Source organism: Orcinus orca, chromosome 5 (genome assembly GCF_937001465.1).
Source record: "Orcinus orca chromosome 5, mOrcOrc1.1, whole genome shotgun sequence".
Classification (NCBI taxonomy): domain Eukaryota; kingdom Metazoa; phylum Chordata; class Mammalia; order Artiodactyla; family Delphinidae; genus Orcinus; species Orcinus orca.
In genome coordinates this window covers 82,565,417-82,578,173 of record NC_064563.1, presented here as the reverse complement: position 1 = coordinate 82,578,173, position 12,757 = coordinate 82,565,417, and the positions used below count along the sequence as shown (strand labels likewise).

At 38.7% G+C, this 12,757-nt stretch overlaps 1 protein-coding gene across 5 annotated transcripts in view; it reads left to right on the top strand.

The window, feature by feature from the left end:
- Positions 1-8,832: 8,832 nt before the first annotated feature.
- The window catches only part of STXBP5L (syntaxin binding protein 5L), a 361,807-nt gene continuing 357,882 nt past the window's right edge, over positions 8,833-12,757 (top strand). For all 5 annotated transcript variants that reach the window (XM_033403324.2, XM_033403323.2, XM_004278542.4 and 2 more), the window contains exons 1-2: positions 8,833-8,989; positions 10,121-10,317. In XM_033403324.2, coding sequence (XP_033259215.1) covers positions 10,129-10,317 — 189 coding nt within the window. In that variant the 5' untranslated portion in view covers positions 8,833-8,989; positions 10,121-10,128. The remainder of the gene's footprint in view (positions 8,990-10,120; positions 10,318-12,757) is intronic.

Genomic DNA, 12,757 nt, shown 5'->3' with positions numbered 1-12,757 from the left:
TGGTGCTGAAAAAATAATAGCTAACATGTACAGAGGGTTTCCTATGTGCCAGGCAGTGTGCTGAGTGCCAGCATGAATTCTCTCACTTAATCTTTACAACCATCCTATGAGGTTGGTAATTTTATCTTCCTTTTATAGATAAGAAAATTGAAACACAGAAAAGATAAATAACTTGTCCAAGGTCTCATGCTGAATAACTAGCAGACCTGATTTCAGGTCTGTCTGAAATCAGAGTTCCTGCTCTTAAAAATATATTATTGTGTATCCTCCTTCTCCACAGGTTTTGCCAAATTTTAAAATGGCATCATGGAAAACAGTGGTATTTGTTGAGTAGCTGGAAAGTTTTTTGAAGTGGTTTTAACGGTTTGTGAGAAGAGTGGCATAGAATATTTTAAATAGAAACTGTTCCAGAAAATCCAAGAAATTTGGTCTCCATAATTAAAGAACATTAGATAGACACAGACATGCTTGAAAAACTACACAAAACAAAGTAATATTTGCATTAAATAAAGGATTATGGCTGAAGACAATAGAGAGTGTGATAATGGGGAGGAAGGAGTGACGCAGAGAAATAAAATTTGTTTTTCTAACTGAGGAGAGCTAGAAGAAGCCATAAATCACTCTGGATGTTACTGAAAAAATACTTGTAAGTTTCCTCTACTTTGCAAAAGTTAAGAGAACAACAATGTTTTGTCAGCCCAAGCTAGCCAAGGAGCTGATTGAAAGGGAAAGCTTATCCTGCAGGGCCAGAGAGGACACACAGGGTTTTCTCTTGTCTTAGAGTCTGCAACTGGGCAGACAAGAAGTCACTCATCCTTCTACTCTCCTCTCTTTGGGAACTTTTGTTTATGGGAAAGCAAAGTCATGCCGGCACCCTGGCTTATACTCTGAAATTCTAGGGTGCCAATTTTTGCAGAGCTAATAACTAATATGGACATTTTATTGTCCATATTATAAAAATCTTATCTTAACCCTTTGTTAACCATTATAAAAAATTAGGTAATGGCATTATTAAATTTTGTGATTGCCATCACAAAAACAAATGCATATTCCTACTTAAATTGGTCCAAGCATCATGAGTCATGGTGAATCAAAGCTTCAGGAAACAAGAGGCTGGTCATAAAAGAAACTGTTTCCACTTATCTCCATATTCCAAACCCAGGAAAGGCTGTCAACACTTTATAGTTGTTATCATCTGCATTAGGGACAGAACATCTATGGTCTGTGGTCTGAATCTTTTTCTCCTGTTCAATTTGTATAACAAATTCCAAGAGTTCACATCTCTATTTAGTCTATAGTGGCAAAAATCCAACCTATTTTTAAAAGCCTTAAATATTCTTTTAAGATTTGGTTGTTTTCCTGTGAAATTATGATTCTGTAGGTCTATCTGTATTTCTTTTTTATCCTTTAAGCTCTCCCTGTGCTTATTTTCTCATTTTCCTCCTCAAATAACAATAGCATATGACAAAATTATAATTTTAATTTGTTGATATAACTGAATGGAAGTTTATGTTATTTCTTTTTTTTTTTTTTAAATTAATTAATTTATTTTTGGCTGCGTCGGGTCTTCGCTGCTGCGTGTGGGCTTTCTTTAGTTGTGGCGACCAGGGGCTACTTTTCATTGCGGTGCATGGGCTTCTCATTGCTGTGGCTTCTCTTGTTGCAGAGCATGGGCTCTAGGCGTGCAGGCTTCAGTAGTTGTGGTGCGTGGGTTGCAGTAGTCGTGGCTCAAGGGCTCTAGAGCGCAGGCTCAGTAGCTGTGGTGCACGGGCTTAGTTGCTTCCTGGCATGTGGGATCTTCCCAGACCAGGGCTAAAACCTGTGTCCCGTGCATTGGCAAGTGGATTATTAACCACTGTGCCACCAGGGAAGCCCCTGTGTTATTATTTCTTAAATTTCAAAATCAAACATGTGAATTACTGTTTCTTTCTAAGTTTAAAGTTCTATGAAAACTTTTATATTTTCTTCCTCCAAACTGAAATTACAAGCATTACTCAAATTATATGTTTTACCTTGTCATATTTTTCTGCTCTGTTTAGTTGATTATGCTTACCAAGTCTTATAATTTTAAAACCTTATTAATTTTTTTCAACATCTAAACAAAAATGTCAATGTAGCTGGTATGGGATATCACTTTACAAAAATGTTTATTGTAACTTGAGTTCTCCACAGGAACATAAGCTCATAATGAGGGTATAATGAGGGTGCAACCTTTTAAAAATAAAATGTAGAAATAAGTTTGAAGACATATTATTTTGACACAGTAATATTCCCTAAAAAAATCTGATTGAAGAGTTCCTGTCTGAGGAATTAATATCATGCAAAAATTTAATATACAAAGCACATTTATGAAAAAATGATCTGAAACTTTGCCAAAGATCTAGTATAAAAGTCTTCTCACCATTATCATTTATAATAGTGTAAAATTAGAAATAAATGAAATATCCAAGAATGTGGAAATGATTAAATACATTGTATAAATATCTGTATGACTGAATATATACTGACATTCAAAACAGTATTTCTGAAGAATATTTAATGAAATACGGAACACAAAATTTTGAGTTCACAACAAAACGTTTAGTTAAAAAACCCCCCAAATCAAAGTGGTATATACTGGACACTTCCAATTTGTTCAAAAATGTCCTGAAATGGACTAGAAATAAATGCTTAAATATTGTAAAGTTTTTATAACAAGCACACCTTACTTTTATAATCAGATATATATGACATTCATATAAATAGAAATATTAATAAAAAATGTGATCTCCAAGTATGTCTAACTGGTAGACAGAAGGTTTTTAGGATTCCTATGTTTTTTTGCCTACTGTAGGCTGCAGTTCAACTCTGTTGGCCTGTACCTAAATGGATATCTTTTAAATTACTTTTTCAATGATGCTTTATAGTATTTAGGAAGAGAATGCAGTGAACCTTGACTAAATAAATTATATAAAGACAGAATTCTGGATTGGAAAGAACCTTAAAGATCATCTAGTCCAAACCTCTCCTTCAATTTCAGCAACAGTAAATCCAGAGATGCAAGCATCTTTTATATTAATAATAATGGGAAAATAAATTCAACTCTAAAGTAAGTTCCTATAAACTGTTTCACTAAAGCAAAAGAATAATGAAAATAATAACAATATATTTGTATAGTGGTTTGCATTCTACAAATTCATACATAATCCCATTTTTTTCTTAAAATAACCTACATATATAAAGGAAAAACCGAGGGTAGGAGGCTGAAAGGAATTGTTAGTGCTTCAGTTAGTAAACTTAGTCCTGTCTCAAGACTAAATCCCTTTCTTTTACCACATCCCAACGTGATGGATGGATATGTGAAAATCTATTTTTAAATATGCACGAAGAGCTGACTTTAATTACATGTTTAATGGCAAATATTTGCGTTTTGCCCTAGAAGGCATGAGTTCTGTTTGCAATTCTGTCATTGATTGTGTGCTGAGCCATGCTTTGTATGTTTTGGGTCTATCCTAATGACACTTGTCTGTTTATCTAAAACCCATGAGGGCTATGACATTATTTAATTAACCCTGTGGTTTCTCCCTTTGTGGGCTTGGAGTAGGCTGAATAAGGGATTTTAATGCTGGTTGCTATTTCCTGCCATATGACAGAAAGCTGACAATTACCAATCAGTACCCCTCCTGAAGGATATATAATAAAGTCAGAAAAAAGTCAGATGAAGATTTAGGAAGGAAATATAATTCCTAATCCTTTTGAAAGTTTTGCCAGAAAGGCTATAGGTGGAACCTGTTTTTCAACTGTGTTCTCTTAATGAAATTCTAATTCTTAGACTGGCAAATACTAAAGGATGGTGCTATAACTTGACTGAGGAGTCAGAAACGGGTGATAAGTTAAGTTGCTCAGTCCAAAAGCCAGTATCTCTAGTAAGCAGATTGGAAACGTTCACACTTGCTAATGTAAATAATTCCCAGCCTGGCCTTATGGTAAGTCTTGCGTCATCATCCAGCTGTTATGATATTTCTGAGACTATGGCCTCTCCGAGCAATGTCTAATTAGTTACAGAATAACTGATTTTCTTTGGTGGGAATACTCCCCTGGGACTCTTAATATACTTCAAATTATACTGAGATTTATTGTGAGATAAGACTTCCTATTATCTTGCCATCCCAAATGTTCTCTGCTGCTAGTTCTCACTCCCCCGCCAACTCTCAAATGTCTTTTTAGGTCTAGTATCCAAACTCCTTAGCATATATTTTTCCTTTCTTTTATCTCTTCTGTCTGTTTTATCCTAATATTTATATTCTATAATAATATCCTTTTCTGATATCAAATATCTATATAATGGGATTTCTTTTTTTTCTCTAAAGAAAGCTAACAGCATGAGGAAAGAGCTTTGAGGTATGATTTATAGGAGTCCAAATTCCTATTTCACAACCTACTAAATGTATGATATTGGACATACTACTTAACCCTTCTTTGCTTCCATTTTCTCACCTGTAAAATAGGGTTATCAATAGCTACGATACATGACTGTGTGAGAATTAAATAAGAAATGAAATGTAAAATTGTTTACACAGTCCCAGGTCATAATAGGTGCTCTCCTCAAAGAACCTTGAATTTGATTGCCACATTATTATGGGCTGAATTGTGTCCCTCCTACCCCCAAATTCTTATTTGAAGCCCTAACACCCAGTGCCTCAGAATGTGACTGTATTTGGAGATCGGGCATTTAAGAGAGTAAGTTAAAATGAGACCATTAGGGTGGGCCTTAATCCAATCTGAATGGTGTCCTTATAGAAGAAAATTTGGACGCACAGAGACACCAGTGATGCACACCACAGAAGAAAGACCATGTGAGGATACAGTAAGAAGGAAGTAATATACAAGCCAAGGACAGAGGCCTCAGAAGAAACCAACCCTGCTGACACTTTGATCTCGGACTTCTAGCCTACAGAACTGTGAGATACTTAGTTTCTGTGTTTTAAGCCACCCAGTCTGTAGTATTTTGTTATGGCAGCCCTAGCAAACTAGTACACATATATTCACTATTTCAGAGGAATTGACCCCCACACTTCTCCTGTTCCTGTTTTTATTTAATCCTCTACTTAGTGATAGGGCAGTGATTAAGAGCATAATCTTAGAAGTTAGCCTTGAATTTGAAGACTGGGTTATATACATAAGTGAACTCAGGTGAACTTCTCAAATGTTTTTGAGTCGCAAATTTCTTCACGTGTGAAATGGGGATAATACCTATCTCATAGAGTTATAGTAAGGATGAAGTTTAAAAAGATGTTTATAAATTTCATAGTATATTGTCTGGCATACAGGTGCTAAATAAGTGGTAGAATTTATCAACTTTATGTATGATGGACCATTTGACTGCGTTTTGTCAATTTGGCTTAGTTTTTTCTCCAAGCCTGGTCAGTTTAGTAAATCTTCTCTTTATGAAGTGCCACACACATACATACTTTCTATGATTATTTGATTATTTTGGGGGTGTGGAAAAGCAGCATCTGTTAGCTTCCTTGTTGGCTTGAAGCCAAGATCACAAACCCATGAAGTGAGTTGTAATATATTTTCTTTTTTCTTTTTTTTTTTTTTGCGGTACACGGGCCTCTCACTGCTGTGGCCTCTCCCGCGGTGGAGCACAGGCTCCGGACGCACAGGCTCAGCGGCCATGGCTCACGGGCCCAGCCGCTCCGCGGCATGTGGGATCCTCCCGGACCGGGGCACGAACCCGTGTCTCCTGCATCGGCAGGCGGACTCTCAACCACTGTGCCACCAGGGAAGCCCTGTAATATATTTTAAACATATATCCGAAAAATCCTTCTAATGTATTAGACTTGTTTAGATTATCTGATAACTTTTCTCCAAGGACCAAGTTAGGCTATTTTTCTTTCTTGAAGTTCTTCAAACTTTTCATTTTAGGAAAACATCACGGCTTATCAGAAACTCCACTCCATGAGGTATTCTAGTTTGCAGTAGAAAGAACATAGTTCTACAATTTCAGTATCTGACTCAATTCTAAAGTTCTCTATATTATTTATAAGGTATATTTCATAGTCTGGTCTCATTCCCTTTACCAGATGGTTTATAGAATAACATCTTATTTCTCTTTAATTAATTAAGAATGGAATTTGCTTCCATAGATATTTCACTATGCTTCTCTTACCTGGTAAGAATTTTAGGCTATAAATGTTTATGCTGTCTCCTCATGTACATAATTCACCCTATCTCTTGCTCATTTCTATCTTTTGCTCACAGTTTGTAAACTGGCATCATAATATCCTTTGTCCCCAGTGTCTCTCTCTCTCTCTCTCTCTGTGAGACCGCAATTATGTGAAGATTTTTACTTGCTATAATTTATTCAAATTAATATTTACTGAGCACTTACTATGTATAAGACACTGTGTTATGTATCTACTGTGGAGGAAGAAGAATATTTAGAATAGCCTCAAAGAGTCCACAGTCTCATTCTAATCATATTTTTTTAGGCTTCTAATATTTGTTTGAAAACATTTATATATTCTGATGACTTTTCTTCTACTTCCCATTCCTATTTGTTGTCCCATCTGAAGAGATATCTACTCTGTCACCTCTTTTTTTTTTTTTTTTTTGCGGTACGTGGGCCTCTCACTGTTGTGTCCTCTCCCGTTGTGGAGCACAGGCTCCGGACACGCAGGCTCGGGGGGCATGGCTCATGGGCCCAGCTGCTCTGTGGCATGTGGGATCTTCCCGGACCAGGGCACGAACCTGTGTCCCTTGCATCGGCAGGCGGACTCTCAACCACTGCGCCACCAAGGAGGCCCTGTCACCTCTTTTTAACTCAAGAAAGCCAATGAATTCCCTCCAGGTCCTCAAGCAGAGTCTTTGTCAATCTGTTTTGTGTGCTTTTTCATTCTCAGTTCTCCCATAATATTTAGAATAAAACCACCACTTAGTTTGCTAAGATAGTATAGTGTTAGTGATTAGCAGCTTAGGGGGTTTTCTTGCAAACATTACCTGTCACTTTGCTGAATTAGGATATCTTCTTTCTTCATTCTCATCAAAAGACCAAACGATCACTTGCTATAGGTTTGTTTCCCTTTATTTGAAAATTAAGGAGTTGCCAATAGACTTTCTGATGAAGGAGAGGAGGGCATCTAAATCCATTATTTTAGACCACAATGCCTACTTCTCAAAGAGTTGAAGCAATTCCCCTCTCCCCTTTTTAAAAGAAAAGCAAGACATAAAAAAGAGGAAAGCAAACTCTTCAGCCTCAATAGGCACCCATGCTTAGAGGTGAAATGGGCCAGGAAGAAGAGAAGAAAAAGAGAGTAAGGACAGATACACATTGTTAGGAATCCAATATAAAATTTGGAACCCTACTAAAATGGGTTTATATCAGACATGGCATTTGCTTCACCCTTATTTTTACCCCTCCAAAACTAGATATAATTGGGTGCCATCTCATAAATCTTTTACTAGTGACTGTCAATAACCCAATTGTTCAAAACCCTTTAAGCACCTCTTATGTGTGAAACATTGTGTCAGGTGCTGAATAAGATAGGAGAAATATACAATACCATGTCTGACTACAAGAGCATTACTTTCTAACTGTGGCAATAAGAGACTACTAAGCAGTATTGGAGGGGTCCTTGGGAGGTCTCCAAAGGAGTAAAATAGTACTAAAAAAATAAAAAAGAGAACATGAGCATTGAGCTGAGGATCCAAAAAAACTGTGCTCTATTCTATCTCTGCCATTTCCTTGCTATGTGACCTTGGGCAACTCATTTCTCTTTCAGGTCTCCCCTTTCATCCCTCATCCCTTCCATTCCCTTCCTCCAAAGGAAAAAAAAAGAGAGAAAAGAAAAGAAAGAAAAAGAAGAGGTTATCCTAGAAGATCGCTAAAATGTAAGAATATATGGGATGATTACTAATAAGCTCTGTTGCATTGCCCAGATTGTAGTCTACAGCTTGCTATGGTCCCCTGAGCTGCCCTTCATTTTCGGAGATGAAGAAATCGAGGTCCAAAACTCCCCAAATTCAGTAGCAAGTTAGGACTCAGAACCACATCTTCCCATGCATCTTTCAAAATGATTATAGTGACTCATAGAAAAAGCTTAAAAAATATTTTTGACATGGCTTACTAAGTGAGAGAGATGTTTCTTAAAAAATTTTTTTTGTATATATGAAAATGGGAGGAAGGGACAAGTCTACGTATTGGAACAAGGTGAGCGATTCATTCCTCAGGATCTGAAAGGCTGTATATTCCAAATCTCTATTGCAATAACATTCCATTTGGCAGATGTGACCTGTTAAGCAATTATACAAGTAGCACGGCAGTGAGGGAAGCCCATAGATGCACCTGGAGAGCGGGAAGAGGCTCAGAGGTGGTAAACTGCAAAATAGTTGCCCAAATCACAATATTGTCCAGAGTCAGACCTAGGGAAACCCTTCCTGTAGCCTTGAAGGCGCCCAAGTTCTCACGCTTCCTGGCATTCTATTGATTCACACTTGCGTCCTTCAACAGGTAGCGCCAATTACAGCCCACAAAGCACGGCCCCCCAGCATAGTGGCCAATACCGCTGTCAATCAAATACTTCACCTGCCTTTCTAAATTTTCCCCTCCCCCTTTCATTGGCGCTTCTTTCGACCTATCCACAAATTTCTTCCGCGCCTCGCACCGCGGAACTTGGCTATTTGGAGCCTAGGATTGGAGCCGAGGCTACTCCCGCCCTTTGACGTACCGGAGCTCTCCGCCCCTTTCGCGGGCCCCTAGCAGCCAGGGGAGAAAGGGCGGGCGAGCGAGGGGGTGGTTTGGGGGCGGGGCTTGCCTCCCACGGCGGGAGGGCGGAGCCTGCGGTGGAGACTGCCTGCTCCGGTAGGACCTCGGAGAGCGCCGGACGCCGCTACCAGAGGGACTGGAGAAGCGGCCGGAGCGGGGCCGGACCGACGCCTGCGAGCCCGCATCCCTCCGCACCCACAGCTTTCCGGGCTGGCAGGCGGATAGTAGCGGCTGAGTAAGGTGCCTAAGTCGGGAGTCAGTCATCCCTCTGGGACGCCGACGCCGCCGTCCAACCTTGGCTCCCTCACACCTGTGTGTGTGTGTCTGTGCGCGTGAGCGCCCGCGCGCGTATGTCTGCGTGAGGGTGTTTGCGTGTGCTCCGGCTGGGCGCGCGAATGTCTGTGTGAGGGTGTTTGCGTGTTAGCGCGCCCGCGGACGAGAGCCCGGCGCCTAGGCGCTCGGCCCGGGGAGGGACCGCGGGAGCGGCGGCTCTCCTTGCCCAGCAGGCTGTGGCGGGACTCGGGCCGCAACCGTCGTCACCACTGCCTCATGTCCCCCAAGAGCCACCAACGTGCTGCGGGGAGAGCGGACGGGCGGGCTAGCGAGGCGGCGGCTGCGGGCAGAGCGGGGCGGGGGTGGTGGTGGTGGTGGTGTGGAGGGTGAGAGCAGCGGGGTGGGGGCAGAGACTCGGGGAGGGAAGGGGGAGACGGAGGGGGAAGCGGAGGCAGTCGGCGCCGCTGCTGGCCCCTCCCGTCGGCTGTTGCTGTGGGTCACCTGCAAGTGTTTTGGGGTCCGGGCTGTACCGGGTGGAAATGGTAAAAGGCACCCTCACCACCCCGCGTTTCCTGTTGAGAAAAAGGGAGCGTTGAAGATGATGAGGGAAAGCCCAGAAGGTGGTGGCAGAATAAATACGAGCTCTCCCCCACCACCATTTTTCTGAAAATAAAATACTGAGCTCAACCTTTAGGAGGAAAGCCCACCTTTAAGAAAGAGAGTCTTGGTCTGATGGACTCTGGTTTGATTGTATAATAATGATGATATAATGCTAATGACGATGATGACACTGCCTTTTATTTTTACCCCGGTGCTGATGAAGCGTAGCTACAGCTGGGGATAAAGCCCTTGAAAATTTGGTGTCTGAGGAGGGAATACTGGTGCTTTTGGAGTTGTGTTTTCTTTTTCTTTTTCAAGGATATGCATTTTAGAATTAAAATTTGACCAAAGGTTGATTTTTTTCCTTTTTTTTTTACTCATTGAAAGCCAATGCTCGTAAAATGCGGACTGGCTACTGCCATGACTGATGAAAAGCTAAACACTTTTACCCACGTATTCCATGTGTTAAGTCACCCTTTCCTTTGAATTTCTCAACAGTTTTTAAAATGAAGAAGTTTAATTTCCGAAAAGTTTTGGATGGCTTAACTGCCTCCTCCCCTGGCAGTAGTAGCAGCAGTGGCAGTAACAGTGGTGGCGGGGCTGGAAGTGGTTCCATGCATCCAGGAGGGACTGCAGGGGTTCTCAGAGAGGAGATTCAGGAAACCTTGACTTCAGACTATTTCCAGATTTGTAAGGTAAGTTTTGAATTGGCTTAAAGCTTATTATTTCTTTATTTTACTACTGTGAGGAAAGAATTAAAACACTCCAGGGACTGGAAATTGTTGAGATGCCAGTATCAGAGAGTCTGGTGCAGAGAATTTTGTGGGTAGGTCAGTTTGAATTAAGATATTCCAAGCATCAACTTAAAAAGCAATGATAGTTTAAGAGGGAAATAAGCAAACATAAAAAGTAGACTCTGCAAGATAATATTAAGGCCCATTAATGGACTACTTTTTAAATTTAATATTTATGTATAAATAGTTAATCCCATTCTGTCATTCAGAGAAACTAATTTTATTTCACTGTTCAGTATAAAATGATTAAAGCTATTAAGATGTTGCTAGAATTAAGTGGATAAGAGCTAGATGAATATGTCCATTTTAAAATATCTAGTGGCAGTGTTTAAAATTCTGAATAAAAACACACCCAGATTCTTAAATTCTTAATAAACAAACAAACAAACGCTATGGGCTTAATACTTGTAAGAACGCAAAAATAGCCTGTGTTCTGGTTTAGTGAGGAAGCATTTTCGGTAATTATACTTTAATATTGAACTTCTAATAAATAAGCAAAAGAAAGAGTTTCTGATGGGGAGAGATGAGAATTTACAAAACAAGCATTGTGTTAATATATAGAGATAATTGTTTTATTTTCTGACATCAAGTGATTTATAATTTGTATTGTCCTTTTTTGGGGGGTGGCCTAAGAATGTGCTTTTGACATGTCATGTGCAGTAAGAAAGTTACCAAGTCATTCATATGATGCAGATGAATATAGTTTTATAAATGTGTTTGAATACATGAGAAGAAATAGTAAATTTTTGAAATTAAGTATTAAATTTTTCAGTAATTCAACACAAATTTTTTTGAAATTATTAAAATTATTTTTGTAGTAAACAGATTATGTGTCATGGGATAAGTTTCAATTATTCCCTTAATTTCTGTTCCCAGTAGGGTCATTATAAAAACAAATCTATAATTACTAAAATATTATAGATTACATAAAAGCAAGTTTATTTAGAATTAGGTTAGATAAACAGATTTAATTCTAATCTACCCTGTGAAATTTGTATACAATACAATTTTGTATACAAAGTTGTATACAATTTTGTCCTCACTTTGAAATAATAGATATTTTGTCAGATTAGGGAGGAGCTTAACAGTGGTCATGAGGCAAATATGTGAAAGGGTCCTAAAGGCCAAATTTGAACTGCTAAGCAGGGAACTTAGGCCCTGATTCTCTAATCTTTGATGTATTACTATTACCATTCCAAGAATCTTAAAAAATTTCCAAAGTCTCTCAGTTCGTGAATATGATAGTAATGCAGGATAGTTTTAGTAGAGGTAAACTTGATATAGAAAAGATAAATTTCTGAAACAGAATGGCATTGGACTGTTGATGGTATAAACTGGTAGAGAAGGTTTTAAGTAAAACATTTCAGGGGAAATGGGTGAATGCAAGAGAGGAAAATGGGATAGATAATCACCTTCCTATTTATTTAGGCAAGACAGTCATGCAAAGTGGCTGAAGTTAAATATGTATTACTTCAAAAACATATGGGATGGTAGGTAGAGCACTGGCCTAGGAATCAGAAAATTTATATTTTATTTAAAGCTCTGCCACTTGCCAGCCACATATTCTTTGGAAAGCCATTTATCTGCCTTGTGACTTGATTTTCTCATCTGTAGTATGGTAATAAGTATTTCTGCTCTTCTTACCTAAGAGGGTAGTTGGGAAGATCAAACAAGACAATTAGGTGAAGGCAATGTATAAGTTGGAAAAGGCAGTGAAACGCATATTTATATGATTGTTAAAGTTTTAAAATCACCTTGTTCTTGGTGGAATGACTATAACCAGTGGGTTATAAAATATTAGGTAACAATATTCAAAGAAATTATAAGGATAGAAAGCTATGTGAGCTGAACACTAATAGTATTGAAATCTCACTAAATGGGGAAAGTTCTGTGACATCTTTAGATAGGAATATAGTTAATTTTAAAAAGTGGTTATATGACTTTAGGTTACCTGGACTGTAATAAAATGTGTAAAGATGCATTAAAGAAACTCCAAAATTAAAACTGTTACTAAAATGGGGAATTAATTTGGACTCACTGATTAGATGTGCAAAGAACATTCTATTCTGAGTACTAAGCAGTTGGTACCTTCTGAGTACTTCTACCTTTTTAATATGGCCAAAATTAAAGTACAAATCAAGAATCTGCTCTTTTGAAAACTATCTTCCTCTCTATTATTTGATTGGTTGTCAAATTCTATCCTATTTCCTTAGTATTTTTACAATTTATTCCCTTCTCACCATCTCCAGTACTTGTTCATTCCACCATATTTTCTTGCCTGGTCTCTTCTTTTTTGTGTGTGTGTATGTAAAATTTATTTTGGATCTATAACATGTTTACT